Source organism: Megalops cyprinoides, chromosome 9 (assembly GCF_013368585.1).
Source record: "Megalops cyprinoides isolate fMegCyp1 chromosome 9, fMegCyp1.pri, whole genome shotgun sequence".
NCBI lineage: Eukaryota > Metazoa > Chordata > Actinopteri > Elopiformes > Megalopidae > Megalops > Megalops cyprinoides.
Window position 1 is genome coordinate 38513219 of NC_050591.1, and position 21179 is coordinate 38534397.

Below are 21179 nucleotides of genomic sequence, written 5' to 3' on the forward strand. Positions count from 1 at the left end.
CAGACCCCCCAGCCATGCCCAGCATCCAGACCCCCCAGCAGCCAGACCCCCCAGCCATGCCCAGCATCCAGACCCCCCAGCACCCAGACCCCCCAGCCATGCCCAGCATCCAGACCCCCCAGCCATGCCCAGCATCCAGACCCCAGAGCCATGCCCAGCACCCAGACCCCCCAGCCATGCCCAGCATCCAGACCCCAGAGCCATGCCCAGCACCCAGACCCCCCAGCCATGCCCAGCATCCAGACCCCAGAGCCATGCCCAGCACCCAGACCCCCCAGCCATGCCCAGCAGCCAGACCCCCCAGCACCCAGACCCCCCAGCCATGCCCAGCAGCCAGACCCCCCAGCACCCAGACCCCCCAGCCATGCCCAGCACCCAGACCCCCCAGCAGCCAGACCCCCCAGCCATGCCGACGCAGGGAGCAGCAGCACAGGGCTGTGTTTCTGCCTCTCTGCCCGCTGCGGCAGCGTCCGCACCCCCGCTGATCCACAGGTTCACTGCAGGGACGGCACAGCCGCAGTCTGGGCAGAATCATCTCTTCCCGTTTCCCCTGGAGACCCGAGGCTGTAAATCTGAACTCCAGGAAATTCACACCACTCACATGATGAGTGCCTGGATTTTCATTCAGCAGCAGCTGACCAGCATCCAATCACAGGACAGGGAAACTCACCGCCTGGCTGCAGGGTTTAGCAGGAGACCAGGTCACTGAGACACAGCATAACACCAGCAAGAGGAGGACTGGCCTCGGCACCCTATCCACCAGAGTCCTTCCTCACTGACCCCAGACTCGTAACAGCTTACTGATGGCACCATACAGAGAAATCAGCCAGTCTGAAAGCCCCGCACAGTGCTGTATGGTGGCAGTATAGCACAGAGTTAATGAGCAGGATTCATAATCAAAAGGTTGCTGGTTCGATTCCCCGCTGGGGCACTGCTGCTGTACCCTTGGGCAAGGTGCTGAACCCACAATTGCCCCAGTAAATATCCAGCTGTATAAATGGGTAACGTTAAAAACTGTAGCCCATGTAAGTCGCTCTGGATAAGATCTTCTGCTAAATGCCAATAGTGTCGTGTAATGTCCTTCCAGCATTTATGCTGGTAGAAACTTAACGCTGACTGGTGCTGAACTCTTCACCTCTGGCTAACTGAGAAAACAAAATATGTACAAGTTAGCGCAGTTAGCGCAGTGAGCTAAATACACTAACAAGCGTCCAGTAGCCAGCTGGTTTCTCCAGACCTGGCAGATCTGTGCTGAGGGCTTGAAAGAGTGCTTTTAAACATTTACAGAGGTTTGTGAATGGGGACATGTGTTTTCTTGCTAGACAGAAACTCCAGCAAGAATAATTTAATGAAGATGTTTTGAAATGATAAACCACTATGCTTTTTCACATCCAAACCAGTAAAGCGCAACATTAAAAACTCCAAAATGTGTGAGCTTCTGAACCCAGCAGTGGAGCCTAATGAGTTAATGTGCACTTTATCTCCTCGGGACAGATGTGTACACACAGGCCTCTGTCTCTTCCCCCGGAGAGAGCGGAGGGCGATCCTTCCTGCGTGTGGAAGCCGCGCAAACACGTCTCCTTAAACGCGGAGAGCGGATGCGGCCACACACGGGAGACTCTGAGGAACAAACAGATCTGAGCGCTGACTGACGGCTCTTTGCATGGACCTGCTGGGGGACAGAGGGGAAAGACAGGGTGTGTTGCTTTCTTTATTTTTTTTAAGTGATCATCGTGTGCTGTCAAAGAGCAGCAGAGCACTGAAGAGCAAGATGAAAAAATAGCAGCCCCAGACAGGCCTAGCATTGCTGCCGTCACCCCGGACAGGAATAGAAGCGTAATAATATACCGGCAGTCCGTGACCCTGCCAAACTGAAACCGGATCGTTTCTCTCGCGCAGGGGATTCACCGTTAACAACCAGTAGCCTGTGCGTTTACTGAGCACAAGTTTGAGTAAGAGAGTCATATAAGACCACAGACGAACGCGATGAAGACGACGATGATCAGTTTTAATCACTTAAGTAACAGTTCTTAATACTCAGAGTTCATTTTGTGCTGACCATGACTCCTCGCGTTAAATAACGTCAAACACGTGTTTTGGAAACTGCGAATGTTGTGACAACAACGCATTAAGTGGTGTCCTCTAAGAAAATTGCTTAAATCCTACAGTGATAAAAATTTCTCGTCGCTGACCGAGCAGTTCACACCCTAACACAATAAATAAACGTGTCTGGAACATTCAGAGCTAAAAAATGACCCAGCTATGAGTCACTCCAAGTTTGTAGAAGTCATCGTCTACAGACGGCATTTACGTGGTATCTGTGTGGCAAATCTGTGAAGATGGGGATTTTCTAGAATTTCAAAGGAAACCAGATGTTCCTACATTCCTTCCAGGTTAAACACAAGGAGGTTTCAATCAAAAAAACATTGTCGACGTTACGCGTGCCCAACTACAAAACAAAAATAACAATAAAGACATAGCTGGATTGAGAACCGCACCACAGCATAAAGTCTCTGTCATTTGCGAGCTGCATCTAGCTCGAATCCTGACCTGTATGTATTTTCCTTTGTTTGGTCGTTATCAATCGAGGAATATTTTAATTTGAGGACACGTGATGCCTTAAAAAGACCGTACTCCATTGCTAACTCCAGCGCAGCGCTGATCTGCGGGATACTCCAGCCTGCCGCTGCAGTTTCGCCCTGTTGATGTGTAACCAGTCCCTCTGAATGAAATAATCTACTTCGGAGAAGAAGTAATACGGGTAGCGAATCTTTAAACACTTACGTTTAGATGCAGGGAATTCTAGACGTCCGGTCCTCGGCAGTTAACGTTGCATCTGTCCCTTTAAACCGAGAGCCATGTGTTTTCCTTATTAGCAATTAAAGGTTGCGGAGCAGACAGCGGCACTGCGGGCTTCGGGAGCCCCGTCTATGGCTTTGTTATGATAATGGGGGAAATCAGCGTTCTCCCAAGGGTTACTCACGGACGCTCTGTTGCCAGACAAAAGAGCGCAGATGTCCACCTGGCTAAATGCAGGGGCCAGTTCTCTCATAAACGCCGTTCAACCGTGTTTGAGTCTGTAAAAGACTACGGCTATCAGAGCCATCCGTATAATCCAAATCAGAAAGCGCAGTCAGTTCCCGACGTCCCTGTTATCTTCACCTCTTCTGCCTTTCCGAAGAGGTATTCCAAGTGTAAGTAAACTAGAGCAGACTCGTCAGGCTCCGATCACCTGCGGTATTACTGCTGTATTCACAAATTACTTCAATCATTCTCACGGCAGCTATCCAGCGCCACACTGCCAGCTATAAACACAGCTAAGCGAGAAAGCACATGTCCCCTTCCGAGTGTCCGCTGCGGAGTGCGCTGTGTTAGGAGTAAAACAGCTGTCACTGTCGCTGACTCAAACTAATTTCCCACCGAGACAGAGAGGCGGAAGGGAGAGGAGAGAGAGAGGGATAGGGAGGGGGGATAGGGAGAGAGAGAGGGATAGGAAGAAAAGAAGAACGGAATGTGACAGTCCTGAGTCATAGCTTCCATGTGCACCGAGGTGAGCGGTGCGCGCAGTGGAGCGCTGGAAGGTGCTTCACCTCTGCGCCATCAACACGCCTCTTCCTCCGCCGACAGCGGCGACTGTTTCACATTCGCATTCGCATGTCAGGAACAATGAAAATATAATACATTTTGGAACAGAAGTGTGAATTTCCAGATTGTAATCTTTCACAACTCGTAAGCAAGTTCAACTTTTGCGAAAGCAGATACAAACCAATCTGTTGTAAATAGCATTTTCCCTATTTAACCTCCTCTCTGTGGAGATGCTTTCCCCAGACAATGAACATCGAGCCTCCAGTGTAGACTTTGAGCAACTGAATTCCCATTGAATGGGAAAAGGAAGTTTGGTACAGTCTTGAGATTTAAATATGGTCATTCAGTCATCTTATTGTTCATGGTGCAGGACACTAAGTTAATGTAAGACTGAGAAATTTTAAAATACTCTAATCAGTAATTCCAGTGTGATTACTTCAATATAGAAGGAAAATGCCAAACTCATATATAATGTATATTATAATACAATAATAATAATAATAATAATAATATATCTCTGTTGTGTTCTGCTCTTATGTTTGGAATATTGAATAAATGAGGTTTATATTACCCTCTTTTATTCAATAAACGGACAGGCAGCTGGTGGAAGATGGTAATAAATATGAGATATTGTTTAAAAGACTGTTTGATTAATGGAAAATTAATAAAATAAATATATTCTACATTAAATGTTTGTGAGTGTGATTTATACAGAGGAGGTCCATTCCACTCATCCCTCCAGCTCCCCTGTGCAACATCAGCAGAAGAGGAATTAAACACAATAGAAAATACTATGCAGAATTGCTGAAATGTCCCCTCACATTTATAAGTGAACAAATCAAGTCTGGCTCTGCAGCGCAGTGACTACAGTGCTCTGATGGGCAACACTACAGGAGCACTAACCAGTGATGCTGTAATCTATTTCCCGTCCCAGCTGGGAATACAGAAAACTGCAAGACACAAGCGCTTCCTGGAGGCTGCCTCCTTCATCTGAGCGAAACACTGCTGAGGGAATCACTGAATATGAAACCTAATGAATTACAGTCAAATGGAAGTGGAAATGGATTCAGCTCCCGGTGGGGAAACAGATGGTGCTAAACGGCAACATCTCTGTGCCCCTGAACACTGAGCTGCCCGTGGGTGCAGGTCCGCAAAGGTCTCGCCACAGCACAAGGCAGTCCTTCAGGAAATGCTTTTCCTTCCCTGCATGAATTTCTGTCGCTCCATTCTCAAGCACTGAGTGCTACTGTCATAACAGCAGGTTAGCATTGATCACTGGCTAGTTTACATGAATTTGCATTCAATCGTCCAAACGGATTGGCAGGTACATAGTGTAAAAACCACTATAACAGCCTAAAGGACTGAGGGCCCATCAGAACCTCACCCAAAAACCTGTTTCACAGTGCCCCTGCCTTCCCACTATCGGCTGAAGGCATTGATTTGACCCTTGACCTCTCCTCTCTCTCAAAGCGGAGCCAAGAGAGCAGCAGACAGGCGCTTGCTGCCAAGAGCAACAGCGTCTCCCTGAGACTCACTCTCACAGAGAGAACAGCCAGCACAATGCACTGATATGCTTTGCACCCAGCAGCTGCTTACAGAAATCAGTTAGCATTTATTCTGAAAAGTAATGATAAACAGGAGCACATTTCATATTTGTAAAGGCACTGCAGAAATGCCAGGGCAAACGCGTTGGTGGGCGTGTTTATGTGAGTGTACTGCCCTGCAAGTGTAGTGTGTTCTTTAGAGATTTTTATAAAAGGAGCTCATTCTCTTTACTTTTTAAAAATAAGAACAATCTTGTTGGAGGCTGTGGGGTGAGTATGTTAGGGTGAGTGGGGGTATGTTGGGGGGGTGAGTATGTTGGAAGCTGTGGGAGTGAGTATGTTAAGATGAGTGGGGGCGGGTATTTTGGGAGTGAGTATGTTGGGGTGAGTGGGGGTGGGTATTTTGGGAGTGAGTATGTTAGGGTGAGTGGGGGTGGGTATTCTGGGGGTGAGTATGTTAGGGTGAGTGGGGGTGGGTATTCTGGGGGTGAGTATGTTAGGGTGAGTGGGGGTGGGTATTCTGGGGGTGAGTATGTTGGGGGTGAGTGGGGGTGGGTATTCTGGGGGTGAGTATGTTAGGGTGAGTGGGGGTGGGTATTCTGGGGGTGAGTATGTTGGGGGTGAGTGGGGGTGGGTATTCTGAGGGTGAGTATGTTGGGGGTGAGTGGGGGTGGGTATTTTGGGAGTGAGTATGTTAGGGTGAGTGGGGGTGGGTATTCTGGGGGTGATTATGTTAGGGTGAGTGGGGGTGGGTATTTTGGGAGTGAGTATGTTAGGGTGAGTGGGGGTGGGTATTCTGGGGGTGAGCATGTTGGGGGTGAGTGGGGGTGGGTATTTTGGGAGTGAGTATGTTAGGGTGAGTGGGGGTGGGTATTCTGGGGGTGATTATGTTAGGGTGAGTGGGGGTGGGTATTTTGGGAGTGAGTATGTTAGGGTGAGTGGGGGTGGGTATTCTGGGGGTGATTATGTTAGGGTGAGTGGGGGTGGGTATTTTGGGAGTGAGTATGTTAGGGTGATTGGGGGTGGGTATTCTGGGGGTGAGCATGTTGGGGGTGAGGACGCAGCTGCAGAGTCTTACCCTGAGACAGACGCACAGGCTTGGTGGCAGGGAGGCCATCGACAGCACACTGGTTGCCACAGGGGTGCAGGGTGATGACGCCGCCGCGGTTCTCAATGTAGCAGTGCAGGGCCGCCACCCCCGGGCCCTGGATGTTAATGTCCATCGCGCCATGGCCCAGTGTTGTCCTGCCTGGAACAACAGACCCAACGCTAATATGAACACCATTGGTCCAAGGCTTCCCCCAACAGCCAATCAAACCACCCTTTAGGTCAGTATAGAGAATAGAGAAGAGAGAATATGATGTGAAACTTTACCCCAACAGGCAGAAAACAGGAGAGAAAATAATTCATCACATACTGTATAAACAGGATGAGGGAGGAATGGAAGGCATGACTGGCCACTGGAAATGGCTTTTGGTTTAATCTATAATATTTTCTCTAAGTATGCACTCACTACCTTAGTCTGTAATCAATATGGAATCATCAATAATGACCATCTTTTAATACACAGGAGAACACTTTTACTTAATAACTTGCATTACCTTGATTATGGATTACCTACAGATGAGATTAATTAAGCAGGACTGGTCAAGGAGGACTCGAGCTATATGAGCTATATTCCTCAGACACAGCCCCATGGCCAGCTCAGACCACACAGCTGAACAGCTGATGGGCCACTAGGAGGCTCTGTTCTCTCTGGAACTGTAAAACCCAAAGCATCGCTGACGGGGTTGAAGCTGTGTGCTGTAGGAGGTGCCATCCTGAGGAAGTGGGGGTTTTAATCTAATTCCCAAATTGGCTACACCATCCCCTCAACCCCACCCACCTGGAGCACCCAGTGGTAAGTGTACATGAGAAGCAGGCTCTCAGATGACCCCCCCCCCATTAAATAAAAGGTTGAGTGTGGTTAGCCACTGCAGCCACAGAGCAGAGCGGGGGCTGTCTGCCACTGAGCAGCCTGCTGCGTGCCTGTCCCGTCCCCCCGGCCTGCAGGGGTGAGGGGACCCCCCCGCAATGCCGGAATGTCACAGTGCAGTGCTACATGTCTCTCCACCATCACTAATACCACAGCCCCCCGCCCCCACCCCCACACAGCACAACGCATTCCATCTGGGGTGTGGAGACCCCCCCCCCAGGGGCTCGGACAATGAACTCACCCACATGAATACACAGAGATGGAGACAGATGCGGGGGCACTGAAAAAGCCCCCCACTGCCACAGACACTGCAGCAGGGGTCACCACGGGGAGAGTACAGGGGAGGACGGCGTGTGTGTGCGTGTGTGAGAGTGTGTGTGTGTGTGTGTGTGAGAGAGTGTGTGTGTGTGTGTGTGGGTGTGTGTGTGACAGAGATTGTATGTGAGAGAGAGAATGAGAGAATTGTATGTGAGAGAGAGAAGAGACTGTATGAGTGTGTGTGTGAGAGAGTGAGTGAGAGAGAGAAAAAGAGAGAGTATCTGTGTGTGTGTGTGTGTGAGAGAGAGAGAGTGTCAGTAGTCACACAGACTGGATGGTGAGCCAGACTTCTGCAGATGTGACAGAATGGCCTTTGACCTCTGCTCCATGTCTACTGGATTATTTGTGCTCACTGCATCCAGGGTTGATTACTCTCAAATAAGGAGGAATTTTTTTTAGGACATCACTTCACTTAATTGTATCAATATTAATTCATCCTTAAAACCAACAGTCATGAAGGGAGTTTATATTTGTATTGTTTCCATGGCTACTTATGACTCACCTTCTGGCAGGGGCAGGAGTGTGATGGCTGTGCTGAGACGACCGCTTCCCAGACTGACCAGGTGGGGGCGTTCTGCTTGGACCTTCAGGCCTTTCCCTGTCTCTATCAGATCCAGCGGGGTGCTCTGAAAAGAAGCAGCACAGGACTCTGGAACCCCAACATCCAGCAGCATCAGCTGTTCACACCTATGGCTCTTTCCTTATCAGTGACTGCTGCTCGTCTTGGTTTTTTCTATTGTTTCTTGTATATGTATATATTCAACGTTTACAATGTCAGTCTTATTTGACAAAACATCTGCAAATTCCTCTTTTCTTAGGTTTTTTGTGTTGTGTCGTCCTCGGGTTTTCGGCTTGCGGGCGTTTATTATTCCAAACAGCATGAGAAAGGAGCTGAAAGGAGAGCATTACTGATGCTGCTATTCACGGCCTTCAGGGGATTAGCATGTGATTGGCAGATGAAAAGGCCTGCAGTGAGCAGGGAAACCTGGTGCTGCAGAGAGTAACGGCAGCCTGCAGCTGCGTGAAAGGTGCATGTTTCCCCTGCACCGCTCGCATACCCGCCGGAGCGGCCAGAGGGAGCAGGGAGAGACCTCGGCTGGCTCAGGTAAGACTGAGAATTTACGCACAAAAAATGAATTATCCAGACGTCACACCACCTGTTTTTATTCACACTGGCCATTCAAAGGCCTTTGCCTGCTCCTGAGCCCTACACACATGCACACACACACACGCACACACACACACACACCACGACCTGCAAAAGCACAGGACAACGGAACCCTAAACAAGCCCACTATGGCACTCTCAAGGTATCTTACAGTGGAATGTTTTGTGTGTGTGTGTGTGTATAACACAAAGTGTTCTACTATCCCACTTGAAATTCATTCATAAATTTTGCCCCAGTCTAGCTCGTCCCTGGCAGGTGAGTCTCTGCAGCCCCACAGATCTCTCCCCAGCTGTGTGCCTCCCTGGCCCCCCTGACCCCCCTGACCCCCCTCCCATCCTCCTGAGAAACAGAGTCATTAGACAGAGCTGTAATGTAAATGTTAATGTAAGCTCTCCATCAAGGTGGCACCAGGGCTGCCCAAACAGGATTATCAGGGCTGAATTAGGCAGCTGATCTGAGGCAGGTCAGGGTTAAGAGGATTTAGATAAGAGATAAAGGCCTGAGGCCCAGCAGCCCTGACACTGAGCTTCAGGGACTGAGTGGCTCTGAAACTGAGCGGCTCTGAAGCTGAGCTGGGACTGCACAGGCACAGTCTGGGCACACAGGCTGCTTCCTCAAGGTGGCGCTGTCCGCACAGGGAGACGATGACAGACCTTTAAACCCTCTTTATAACGCTGCTCATCAGATGTGACTGTAGGTCGTACCATGATTCTGCAACACCACATGTCTAAAGAGCATGTCTTAAGTGAATGTTGCTGGATTAATTAATTAACCTAGTTGATTTTACTTGTTGTTGGCTAGTAAAGACACCTTTCACCTTAATGCTCTGACAGAGGTCACATGACCCAAACATTAGTTATGTTGATGAAATTAAAAGATACATATTTTGAAAAAGTGGGGGTATTTATTGCAAGCCGATTTACTCTGAAAAAAAGTGTGGGTATTTATTGCAAGCCGATTTACTCTGAAATGAAACATTTTATAGACAGGCGCATTTTTCTACAACCCAAGATTCCGAGAAGCTAAAATGATAACTGTGAGACAGTGAGTAATAATTACACTTCACAATGAAAAAGCCTGAACAGAAAGAGGCCCTTTAATCAAGTTCATACCAGAAGACCTGTATAATTTCATTCTTCCCTCCCCTTCAAACTGCACAGCCTATAGCTCTTACTGTGTGAACTCTTTCTATCTGTTCTCTACTCTTCAGCTCACTTCTCGTATCGTTTTGCAGACTCTTTCTTCCCATGGGCTTTTTCGCCTTTGACTTTTCAATGCTGAGCAGCAGATCAAAGCCTGCAGGGCATAGCAGGATCACTGTCTAAAGCAGCTTTGCCCTGAAAACACAGCATTCTGGGTAAATGCTGTAAAACTGAGTGCAGCAGCTCCAGCAGCAGCTGTTCTTTGCTCATTTTTATGGACTTTAAGGACTTTCACATGCAATTTTCACATCCAGTTTTCCAGCAAACATTCAGTAAGATGGAACTTTATCCCATCTCCTCTATCTGTTACTTTATTATGCAGAGGATCATGGTGAGCTGAAGTCACAGCATCAAAATCACAGCTCCCACGATGCACCTCACCTGTAAGACTTGATGCGTCTGTCGACTGCACTCAGGCACATTTCTGTTGAGACGGTCCATGTCAACCGCGTTGTCAACTACACCCTCAGAAGCATGAAGATCCTGCGAGAGAGAGAAACAGTCTGAATTAGAGCTTTCTGCAGAATAATATCCCGATCAGGCCTCCGCTGTGTGCACCAGCTCCGACATTCTCAGGAGCATTGGCTCACTTCCAGCCAGTGATTCCAGACTTCATCTTCAAATCTCCAAATCTGCCCCTCTGCTGGGTATGAACTAAGAGCTGAAATGATTATTAATTCATCATCACACAAGTAACTGTGTTCGAATGGATAAGTCAATCAATACCTAATTAACACTAATACATAATTAATCTTTATTAATATTTCATCTTTACAAATATTTTGGTCTATGTGCTTATTTGGACTGGCATGCCTTTCTTTAGTATGGCAGTATCTCCTCTTTCAAAAGCTGTTTCACAGCACAGAAAATAGCGATAGCACGGCTAAAATTTCAACATTCTCCTGCTGTCAAGTTAGCAAATGTGGATCAGAAGCAGTAGAATGCAGAGTGATGGAGATAGTGCTGGTCATACCTGTAATGCTTGGCTGTTGTGTGTATCACGTATGATTTGAATTGAATAAAATATTAAAATATTACAGCCGCTGACATGCTGGAAACCCTGTTCCTATAATTCTGACCTCATCCCATAATGTTAAAATTAAAATCCCATAAAGGGAATAAAGATGGAAGAAAATAATCCTCTTTGCAGGATGTGAGTGAATGTTTACACACACGGACTGCACCTCTGTTTGTAAGCGTGTGGCACACTGCCCCAGTTATATGGGCTGGATTAGACAGATCTGGGCCTGAAGGCTGGTGATAAAGCACTCTGATTGGTTCGTTGGTCCTCCTATTGGACGGCCCCATTCCCAGGTGGCTAACCCCTCTGTTCAAACACACTCCATCCTGCAGGTGCTCTCAGGTATCAAACAGGACTACTCAAAATAAAACAGCATGACTCAACACATCTGAAACACCTGGAGCAAATGACTACCACAGACCCAGAGAATAGCCAGCAGAGACTTCACAAAACTGCCTGTGAATCAAGGCACATTTTTGTGTCTTGAATTATTTGTATTTTTAAAATATTTTTTGCCACAAAATTGTATTTTTTAAATCAAACTCTCATTTTATGACATGTTATCTTCCCATGAGTGCAAAATTGAGCTTAAATATTTGTTTGAAGTTATATAATTTGGATATGAAAATGAAAGAAAACACATGCATGTGCACACACACACACACACACGCACACACGCGCACACACACACACACACACGCACACACACACACACACACACTCGCACGCACACGCACACGCACACGCACACACACACACACACTCGCACACACACGCACACACGCACACACGCACGCACACACGCACACACACACGCACACACACACACACACCATGTGTGTGTCTATCACACTTATCATTGGCTCTGTTCTGGAGTCACTGGAGTGTGTCATCCCGTTGGCATTCACAGGACTGACGGCTTTTACAAACACACTCAGATTTCAGACTGAAGCGGAACAGCACCCACACCATGCCTGTCACACTCACCCAACACACTATCCCAACACACTCTCAACACTCTCAACATACTCAGAAACAAACACATCCAACACACTCACCAAACACGCTCACCCAACACTCTCATGCAACACACTCACCACATGTCTGTCTGCCCACTGTGGAAAATTTCAAATTCCTTTCCACTTAATCAGTGATTTTGGGCTTTAAGGTTTAAGATCAAACCAACACAGAGGGCCCCTTACTTAGACGAACTGTGTGTTTATATTATGTGTGTATTTAGTCTGGGTGTGCTTAAATCATGCATGTTTTTACATCATGCTTGTGTTTAGATCACGTCTGCGTTCAGGTCACTCGTGTGCTGGGCTCACACACCCCTGATGTCCACTGCGACACGAGGACTGAAAACAGCTTCCCGCACTGAACTGCTCTGAATGCACAGAGTCAATCAGCAGTCATGCGTCTCAGAATACCCACAGTGAGTCAGGCTAATCTACAGTAATTGTGGTAAAATCTTCCAGTCGTCCTCCCCTCAGGGTGGATAGAGTGGTGCAGGTAGCTCCATGCAGCCTTAGACTGATGGAAAACAGTCTTAGCCTGAACATTACTCATACCCCATAACTCACAATCTTCATGATTTTATCAGAGGCCAACAACTGCAGTTGAGTTCCAAGGCTCGACGGGTCCTTGCAGAGATAACACATTTAAACGGCCAGCGTTTTCAGAGGAGGACACGATGTGCTACATCAGAGCCTTCATGCTGCCTACGCACTCTGTCCACTGCCTGCCTGTCCCTGCACAGCGACGGCCACTGTGTCCCCAGACCACAGACCCACAGAGCCACAAACCTCCTCCATTTCAATTCCCCTCCGAGACAAATATCCACAAAACACTGATGCAGCCAAATCCAGCAGAACAGTCTGCAGTCAAATGGTGAAACATGTATAAATAATATATAAAAACCTTTCTAACATTGCAGTCTTGTATGGTACTAGATAACATTCTAGAAACAGTGCTATGTAAGCATAAATATATTTAAACTATAGTTTTATGAATTTTCTGATTTTACCTTTCTCCAGTTGTCTGGTAGTGACAGCATCTCCATTTCTGATAGTTCATGAAAAAAGTCCATATTACAGAAATTCACAGAAATGCTTCTGTCCTTTCACCTCTGCAGCCACCAGCTACAAACCTGCATAAGACAATCACACCTTTGCATAATACAGGCTCCTCTCTGTGTCTCGGCCTCTACCTGCTCCCATTCAGAGGTCTGACCTGTCTGTTCTTGTTGCAGAAGTGAACTAAGCCTCACATTCCTGCCCTGGAGCCAGTATTCCTGATAAAACAGGCAAGCAGGCTAGAGCTGGAGAGAAAGAGAGGGGGGAGGACAGAGAGACTGAATAAGAGGGAGAGAGAGAGAAGGAGGGAAAGAGAAAGGAGAGGGAGGGAGAGACGGAAAGCGGGAGGGAGAGAGACAGAGGGACAGAAAGGGATGGAGGGAGAGAGAAAGAGGGACAGAAAGGGATGGAGGGAGAGAGAGGGCTTTGGCTGGAGCAAAGTGAGGAACTAAAGTTGAACAAACTGAAGAACATCAGAAAAGAAGCAGAATGAAAAAACAGCAACTCAACAAAACCAGCAAAGCCACAGCTTAAACAGAAGTACACTAAAGCACCGCCATTAAACATCCACCTGGGGAAATGCATCCGATTTCTGCAGGTTTAATCAGACTCCAGCCACGGTGTCATGGCATTCACCTCTGTGAGAGTGGGCAGGAGAGGGACCCAGCTCCACGGCCCGCATGAACACAGATTACAGGGGCAACAATGCAGAGAAAGGCACATTCTTCCGCTGCGGGACAAAGACTGCCATTGTTTTATGTTCAGCGTGCCCCGAATGCTCCTCAGCCTGGCATTCCAGCCAGAGGAGGGGGAGGGGTACAGTCTGCTCCACAGGGGGACAGAGATACCAGAGATGAAGGGGACCTGCAGTTTGTGGAGGGTGTGGCCAGCGGGAGCAGAGGTGAATTACATGGCATCTGGAGAACCTGACCAATCTGAGGAACATCTCACAGAGGACAGTATAATCAAGGCAGGAGGTGCTCGTTCTGCCAGACATTGGCGTTTCACCAACATCGCTCCCCAGTGGTGGAACGAACTCCCTGTCTCGCTACGGACAGCTTCTTCACCCCATTCCTTCAGACGGGGCCTGAAGACGCATCTCTTCAGACTCTACCTGGACTGACCCAGCACACAATTGCTGCCCCCCCAATCAGTGCTGTCGTAAATTGCTGTGCTTTTTAAATTGTTTCTTGTTGCCACCTTTACCCTGACGCTCATTGCGCCGTTTGAAGTTGTTGAAGTCCGCCGTTTGAAAGTGTATCGTATTAGTTGCCCTATAGGCTGTAATTGTACAAATCTAATAGTACTGTGTCCTCAAACAGACCTTGCTCTCAGCTGAGAACTGTCTCATTGTGGAACTGTACACGTCCTGTCCCCGTACTGTCGCTATACTTGCTGTATGCACTTTTGTAAGTCGCTTTGGATAAAAGCGTCTGCTAAATAAATAAATGTAAATGTAAATGTATAATCAGCCCTAGCATAACCCATCTCCTCTCCTAACCACGGTAACCCATCTCCTCTCCTCACCACATCCCATCATAACGGCTGTAGACATGTGCCCCCACCCCTCCCCAAAAGTCCAGGGGGCACGCTGGCCTTACGGCGTGTGGAGACAGAGAGGATCATGGGTCCTCAGGTTTTCCACATGCTGAAGACATGAGAGATGCAGAGCTGCCAGCCTGATCCCAGGGCCAGAGCAGGGCTGCCAGCCTGATCCCAGGGCCAGAGCAGAGCTGCCAGCCTGATCCCAGGGCCAGAGCAGGGCTGCCGGCCTCATCCCAGGGCCAGAGCAGGGCTGCCGGCCTGATCCCGGGGCCAGAGCAGGGCTGCCGGCCTGATCCCGGGGCCAGAGCAGGGCTGCCGGCCTGATCCCGGGGCCAGAGCAGGGCTGCCGGCCTGATCCCGGGGCCAGAGCAGGGCTGCCGGCCTGATCCCAGGGCCAGAGCAGGGCTGCCGGCCTGATCCCGGGGCCAGAGCAGGGCTGCCTGCCTCATCCCGGGGCCAGAGCAGGGCTGCCAGCCTGATCCCGGGGCCAGAGCGGAGCTGCTGGCCTGGTCCCGGGGCCAGAGCGGAGCTGAGAGCGACACACTACATGGCCTCAGAGCAAATCCCAGCATGCAACAGCTTCTTTTTTCATCCAGTCATTTGTGTTCATTTTTCTGGCGATGCAGCTTTCTGTAGACATCTGAGGGATCATGAGTAGTAAATGAGCTCAGAAGCCCAGGATCTGATTGTGAGCTGTGTTTAGTATTCAGAATGAAGCTTCCTCTCCTAAGGAAAACGAAAACATTGCTCCAGTTCAGACACACCTGAGGAAGGGACCACAGATACACATCACGCTGTCATCTTCCTGGAGGAGGACATGGCTGTAGGTAATGTTGTGCTAAAGCAGGAGAGCAGTGAGAGAGTCTGTGACATGCTGCTGCTGCTGCTTCCCAGAGGATCTTATTTTCTCAGTGGGATTTTGCTTCGTCCTGAGAGCAGCTTCACTCAGAGGCTCAGAGGATACTGGCTGTTATCTCTGCCTGACAGCTGCCTGCTCTCAGCTCCTCTCCTGCTGGGGCTCAAACCTGCAGTGTAATCCCCTCCATCACACACACACTTTCACACACACACACACACACAGACACACACTTACACACTCACACTTACACACTCACATACACACACTCACACACACACACACACACACACACACACACACACACACACACACACACACACACACACACACGTACGCACACACACACACACACACATCCTGTTTAATCCCCTGGCTTGGCTCCATCTCTCACTCTCTTCCATGTCCCAACACAATCAGCATCCATCCATGACATCACCATCCTCATCACTGATTGGTGAGAAGACACTTCAGCAGCTTGTGAACCGGCAGGAAGGAACAATGCTCTCGGGGAAAGAACTGTGATGTCACAGAACACTGCGTTGAAAACGACTTTTCTTGGAGGACAATATTCCATTTAAGATGTTTATATTCAGAGAATGATAGATTTTTTTTCTGAATAAAGTTCTCATTTTGTGAAAAATATGCCTCTCCTGAGCTGGCATGTAATTTTATAAAGCGCGATATTTATTTTAACTATTTTAAGGCTTTTTTTGAGCTGGAGAAAACAATTAACAGATACATATATTCTTTTTTAAGATGAATAACATGGGGGCGTATTCATATGAGAAGCTGTTGCTCGCAGTTTATGATTAGAATTTGTTCTCATTTTCAATCAAGAATGAAGATACCATCCTGAGCCTGTGACTGGGATCAGCTCAGAGCCCTGTACACCCAGACCATTCCATCTTACGCCACTAGGTGGCAGGCTGGCGCCCGGGGGCCTCTGCCCACCGGCAGACAGGTAATCCTCTGTCATTTCACACATTCCGACGCTGAGGAACGCAGTCCCACAAACCCGCATTTCTGTGCAAAGAGGCGTCATGCTTCTAAAAAAGTGTGATTAGCGGAAAAGCGCCTTCTCCGTGCGGCACATGGAAGCGATTAGCGCGGCTGCTGCAGAATTGAGCCGCGTTGGGCAGGAAACTCGGCGCAGGCTGATCGCTGCATGCCGATCCTCCGCACCGTGTGATTACCGAGCCGCCGCTTTCCGCTGCGCAAGCAGCCGCCGCCAGCCCGACATTTTTAGACGAGACCACACGAACGCACAAATAAAAAGTCTTCCTAGGAAAAGCTGCAGCTGCTGAAGTTATGAAAGGTATATTTAACGTGTGTACAACATATATCTGTATACAATATGCGTGCAGTGAAATCACTGTGAAAATAAAAGAGAGCCTATGATTACTTTTCCTCAGAGAGTATGAAACAAAAACAAAGCTAAAAAGACTCTCTCAAGTGAGTGCGATTCTCACACTCTGAGTACAATGTTAGCTGGGTTGCTGCTCCTTTGTCTCCATCTCAAACCTGTGTGCTTCCTTTGTAACTCGGGGGTTACGAGCATAGGCTCCGTAAGTTATCCTGTGTTCGGTAAATTATTACTGTGATTAGAGTTTGTCATTTGCAACGGGGACAATATTGCACAATTAAGCTGAGGAGTTGGGGCAGACCAAACCACTGAGTCATTTAGGTGCGGATTATAAAGGAACTGTGATATATATAAGGTCCTAAAGGAAGACGTGGAGTCTACAGCAGAAGAAAAATCAGTAGTACTGTTTAAAGAATATTTTGCAGGCTGTTTCCGTAAAATCACGCCTCCTATTGAATCCTGAGTAAACTACACCAACCCCGGCGCTCACTGCGCTGGAGCCCGTTATACAGGCAGGAGGCGTTAAGGTGAGCGGTGAGCTGCAACTCAGCGTTATCCCTCAGCAGCTGATCATTTTACTCACGCATCCCTAAATGCATCAGATCATTTTACATACAGGAAAAACAACTGGTTTTCAGTGAAAAGGTTAAAAGAATCTCCATGTTAAATGATACGTTTATCACTCTTCAGTGAAACTTTATCTCTTCGATATAATTGTTTCATGTGAGCATTGGATAAAAAAGAGCTGCATCTGGATGACCCCGAGTGACTTTCTAAATTGACATAATTTTCACTAATGGAAAACAAACAGCTTCAGGTTATCAGCTGGGAGGTGTGATTTTTGGTGCTGCTGTTTCTCAGTCAGCCTGGTGTGAATATGAGGCAGCAGCTCTCTCAGACAGGGAGTGTGACTGGCACCAGCAACAGAGCTCAAAGCAGGAGGGGAAAGCACAGAGGGCTGAAAGCAGGCGTTTGGCTGGAAAATGAGCAGTGTGAGGTGTGTGTGTGTGTGTGTGTGTGTGTGTGGGGGGGGGGGGGGGGGTTGCTTTAGGAACGGCAGGATTACAGAGTGCAGGATGTTAACAGCAGAAGCTAAGTACAGAGAAGAGAAATGCTAAATCTGGCACTCCCTAAAAGAGAGCAGCCCTTTGTCACTCACACTCAACTCCTCACTTACCCACCCTGCCCTGACGCACCACACACACCCACACCTCACCCTGGCGCACTACACACTCCCATACCCTGCCCTGACACACTCCCACACCCTGCCCTGACGCACCACACACTCCCACACCCTGCCCTGACACACCACACACTCCCACATCCCGCCCTGACATACTATACACCCCCACAACCCACCCTGGCGCACTACACACTCCCACACCCCGCCCTGACACACCACACACTCCCACATCCCGCCCTGACATACTATACACCCCCACAACCCACCCTGGCACACTACACACTCCCACACCCCGCCCTGACACACTACACACTCCCACACCCTGCCCTGACACACCACACACTCCCACACCCTGCTCTGACACCCCACACACTCCCACACCCCGCCCTGACACACTACACACTCCCACACCCTGCCCTGACACACCACACACTCCCACACCCTGCTCTGACACCCCACACACTCCCACACCCCGCCCTGACACACTACACACTCCTGTAACCTGCCGTGATGCGCCATATTCCCCCACAACCCTTCTCTGGGTCACCCTGGTGGTCCTGAGGTCACTGCTGAAAGAGTCACATGAGTATAAGCTGTAGGTGCTAGGTGCTGTTGTATGCAGATAATCCATGTTCACCCACAGTCAGTCTGGGGTGCAGTGATTTTACTGCTACAAATGCTGACATGCTCAGCTCAGCTGTGTGGGAGGGCCCCCGGCATCTTAAATCTGACCTCTGACCTCTGACCTCTGGGGCCTCAGCAGGTATGTGGTGATGCGTCTGGTCTTCAATCAACCGAAGAGGGCCCACGTTACACCTCTCTTTATCTCACTCCACTGGCTCCCTGTAGCTGCCTGCATCAGGTACAAGGCCTTGATGTTTGCATTCAGAACAACTAACAAAAACTGCACCTACCTAGCTGAACTCACTACTACAAGCCTGTGTTCCTTCCCAACCACTACACTCTGCTACAGAACGGCGTCTGATGGTCCCGTCACATCGCGGCACAAAATCACTTTCCAGAACCTTCTTTGCCATTGTCCCTTCATCCCTTCTGCTGAGTCCCTCTCTGTCTGCAAGAAACATCTGAAGACACAGCTCTTCTGCACTCACCTGAACACCTGAAACACTCCCCCCCTAAAGCAATTTCTTATATTTTAAACAATTTCTCATATTTTCTTTTATTTCAAATCTAGGGTTTCATGCATTCATATCTCTACCAGCTAGACTTTACCTTGTCTGGCCAAATATTGAAACTTGGTCATGCAGTGCTTCTAATATCGTTGACTCCTTATATGGCTTTTTGCTTGTATTGTTCTGCCTCACTTGCAAGTCACTTTGGATAAAAGCATCTACCAAATGAATAAATGTAAATACAAATATACATGATTGTACAGTGCTGTAAGGGTGGAGCCTGTCATTAGACTCATGAGTGAGAACATACCCCTCACTGAGAGCCACAGCCCTGGGGACTGAGGGGGAAGGGAGGGGGAGAGGGCAAAGGTTAAAGGAGCACATCAAAGTGCTTCCTGTACTCCAGTCTTTCCACACCGTTGAGGCTTACAGCTGTTATTACAGGACGGCCATTAAAAGGAAGCTTTGTGCAAGGAAACGCCATGGAAATGCCGTGGGGAACCAACACAGGACTGCTTTACGATGGGCCCATTCAGGAGACTGGCCCTTTCTGTGTATAACTGCAGCAGCAGGCTAAGAGCAGGTATGGGATGGATTCCTCAGCTGAGAGAGAATGAGATGTGCGACTGTGATGTGGGGGTGTGTCTGCCCTCTGCCCGCTGCTTCTCTTTGCTGTCTGTAGGAGACGCGCTGGGGTATCAGCCCCACCCACCCTAACCACTCTCCCCGCTCTGGCTCACCGCAAGGACTTTCCACTTTTACTGGATTAGGGCATGGAAATATATATTCCAGCGTTTTCCATATGAAAGCCATGCAGAAACAGCCCTATGGGCTGGGAGAGGAGGGCAGCAGAGTAACCCAGAGCTGCTCTCGCTGCCCCCCCCCCCCCCCCCCCCCCCGGCCCCCCTCCTGCCCCCACCCCGGCCCCCCTCCTGGCCCCACCCCCCCGGCCCCCCTCCTGGCTCGGCTGGGCATTGTGGCCAAAACAAAAGGTATTTTCCTATGTGGATTCCTAAAAGGGTTGTAAGCATGCTATTTTTAACAGCCTGCAGAGGCACTTCAGTTTACTGAACAATTACATCCAATTATAGGTACAAGTAGCTGGCAAACAAGTTAGGCTGTTTTTCAGGATTCCTGGTGCATAGTTACTATGAGATTTTCCATGCAAACAGAACCATTAAAACATCAGACCAAGACCATATAGCTTTAGCTGAATCTGCCATAATATGAGCAGGTCAGTGTGACAGTCCAGTTTTTATCTGACGTGAATATTACACACAAAAGCCACTCTGATAGAGATGCAGGTAGCGCCCCATACACTGGTTCATTTGCATTGACAATTTGCAAATATTAAATATTATTTAAATGTTGGAGTAAATAGCCTTAACTGGGACCTCTCAGCTGATCTGGGAGGAAAGGTCAAATTGTGAAATCCAGCTGACCAGTCTGTTCAGAAATCAGGCATCTGACTTCATGTAGGAACATTGTAAGAGAGGACGGGGGGGGGGGGGGCTGAGGAGCTGAGGGGAGTCTGACTGCGGGGGGGGGGGGGGGTGGGGGGTGGGGGCGCGGAGCTGAGGGGAGTCTGACTGTGGGGGGGGGGGGGCTGAGGAGCTGAGGGGAGTCTGACTGCAGGGGGGGGGGACTGAGGAGCTGAGGGGAGTCTGACTGTGGGGGGGGGGGGCTGAGGAGCTGAGGGGAGTCTGACTGCAGGGGGGGGGGGCTGAGGGGAGTCTGACTGTGGGGGGGGGGGGGGCGGAGGTGCTGAGGGGAGTCTGACTGCAGGGGGGGGGGACTGAGGAGCTGAGGGGAGTCTGACTGTGGGGGGGGGGGGACTGAGGAGCTGAGGGGAGTCTGACTGCAGGGGGGGGGGGACTGAGGAGCTGAGGGGAGTCTGACTGCGGGGGGGGCAGCCAATCAGCTGAGGATCCTAACAGAGACAGAGGAAGTGGACCAGAACAGACAGAACAAGAGTGGGGAAACAGATGACATACAGACAGAGTCCTTAACAAGGGGTGGATCACAAGAGGTTTCTGCGTCTATACGTGGACTTCCTGCCCGGCCTACGGAGGAGGGGTGTTTCCTGTGGGCTGAGGCCCAGGCCAGGGCAGGCCCCCAAGGGCAGGGAGGACCGGAGCTGCCCTGCCCACGCTGGAAAAGTTCCCATGATCCTCTGCCTGAAGTTCAGGAAGTAAGCTCAAAGGACCT

The 21179-nt window shown here is 49.2% G+C and overlaps 1 protein-coding gene across 14 annotated transcripts in view; it reads right to left on the minus strand.

Moving 5' to 3' along the window:
• The window catches only part of phldb1b (pleckstrin homology-like domain, family B, member 1b), an 80028-nt gene that overhangs the window by 53149 nt on the left and 5700 nt on the right, over positions 1–21179 (minus strand). For 13 of the 14 annotated variants that reach the window (XM_036536006.1, XM_036536010.1, XM_036536016.1 and 10 more), the window contains exons 2-4: positions 10174–10275; positions 7925–8048; positions 6208–6378 (exon numbers count right to left, since the gene is read on the minus strand). In XM_036536006.1, the coding sequence (XP_036391899.1) occupies positions 6208–6378; positions 7925–8048; positions 10174–10233 (355 nt within the window). In that variant the 5' untranslated portion in view covers positions 10234–10275. Of the gene's footprint in view, positions 1–2784; positions 3365–6207; positions 6379–7924; positions 8049–10173; positions 10276–21179 lie in introns of those variants that run through there. The other variant, XM_036536015.1, reaches the window with a different exon arrangement.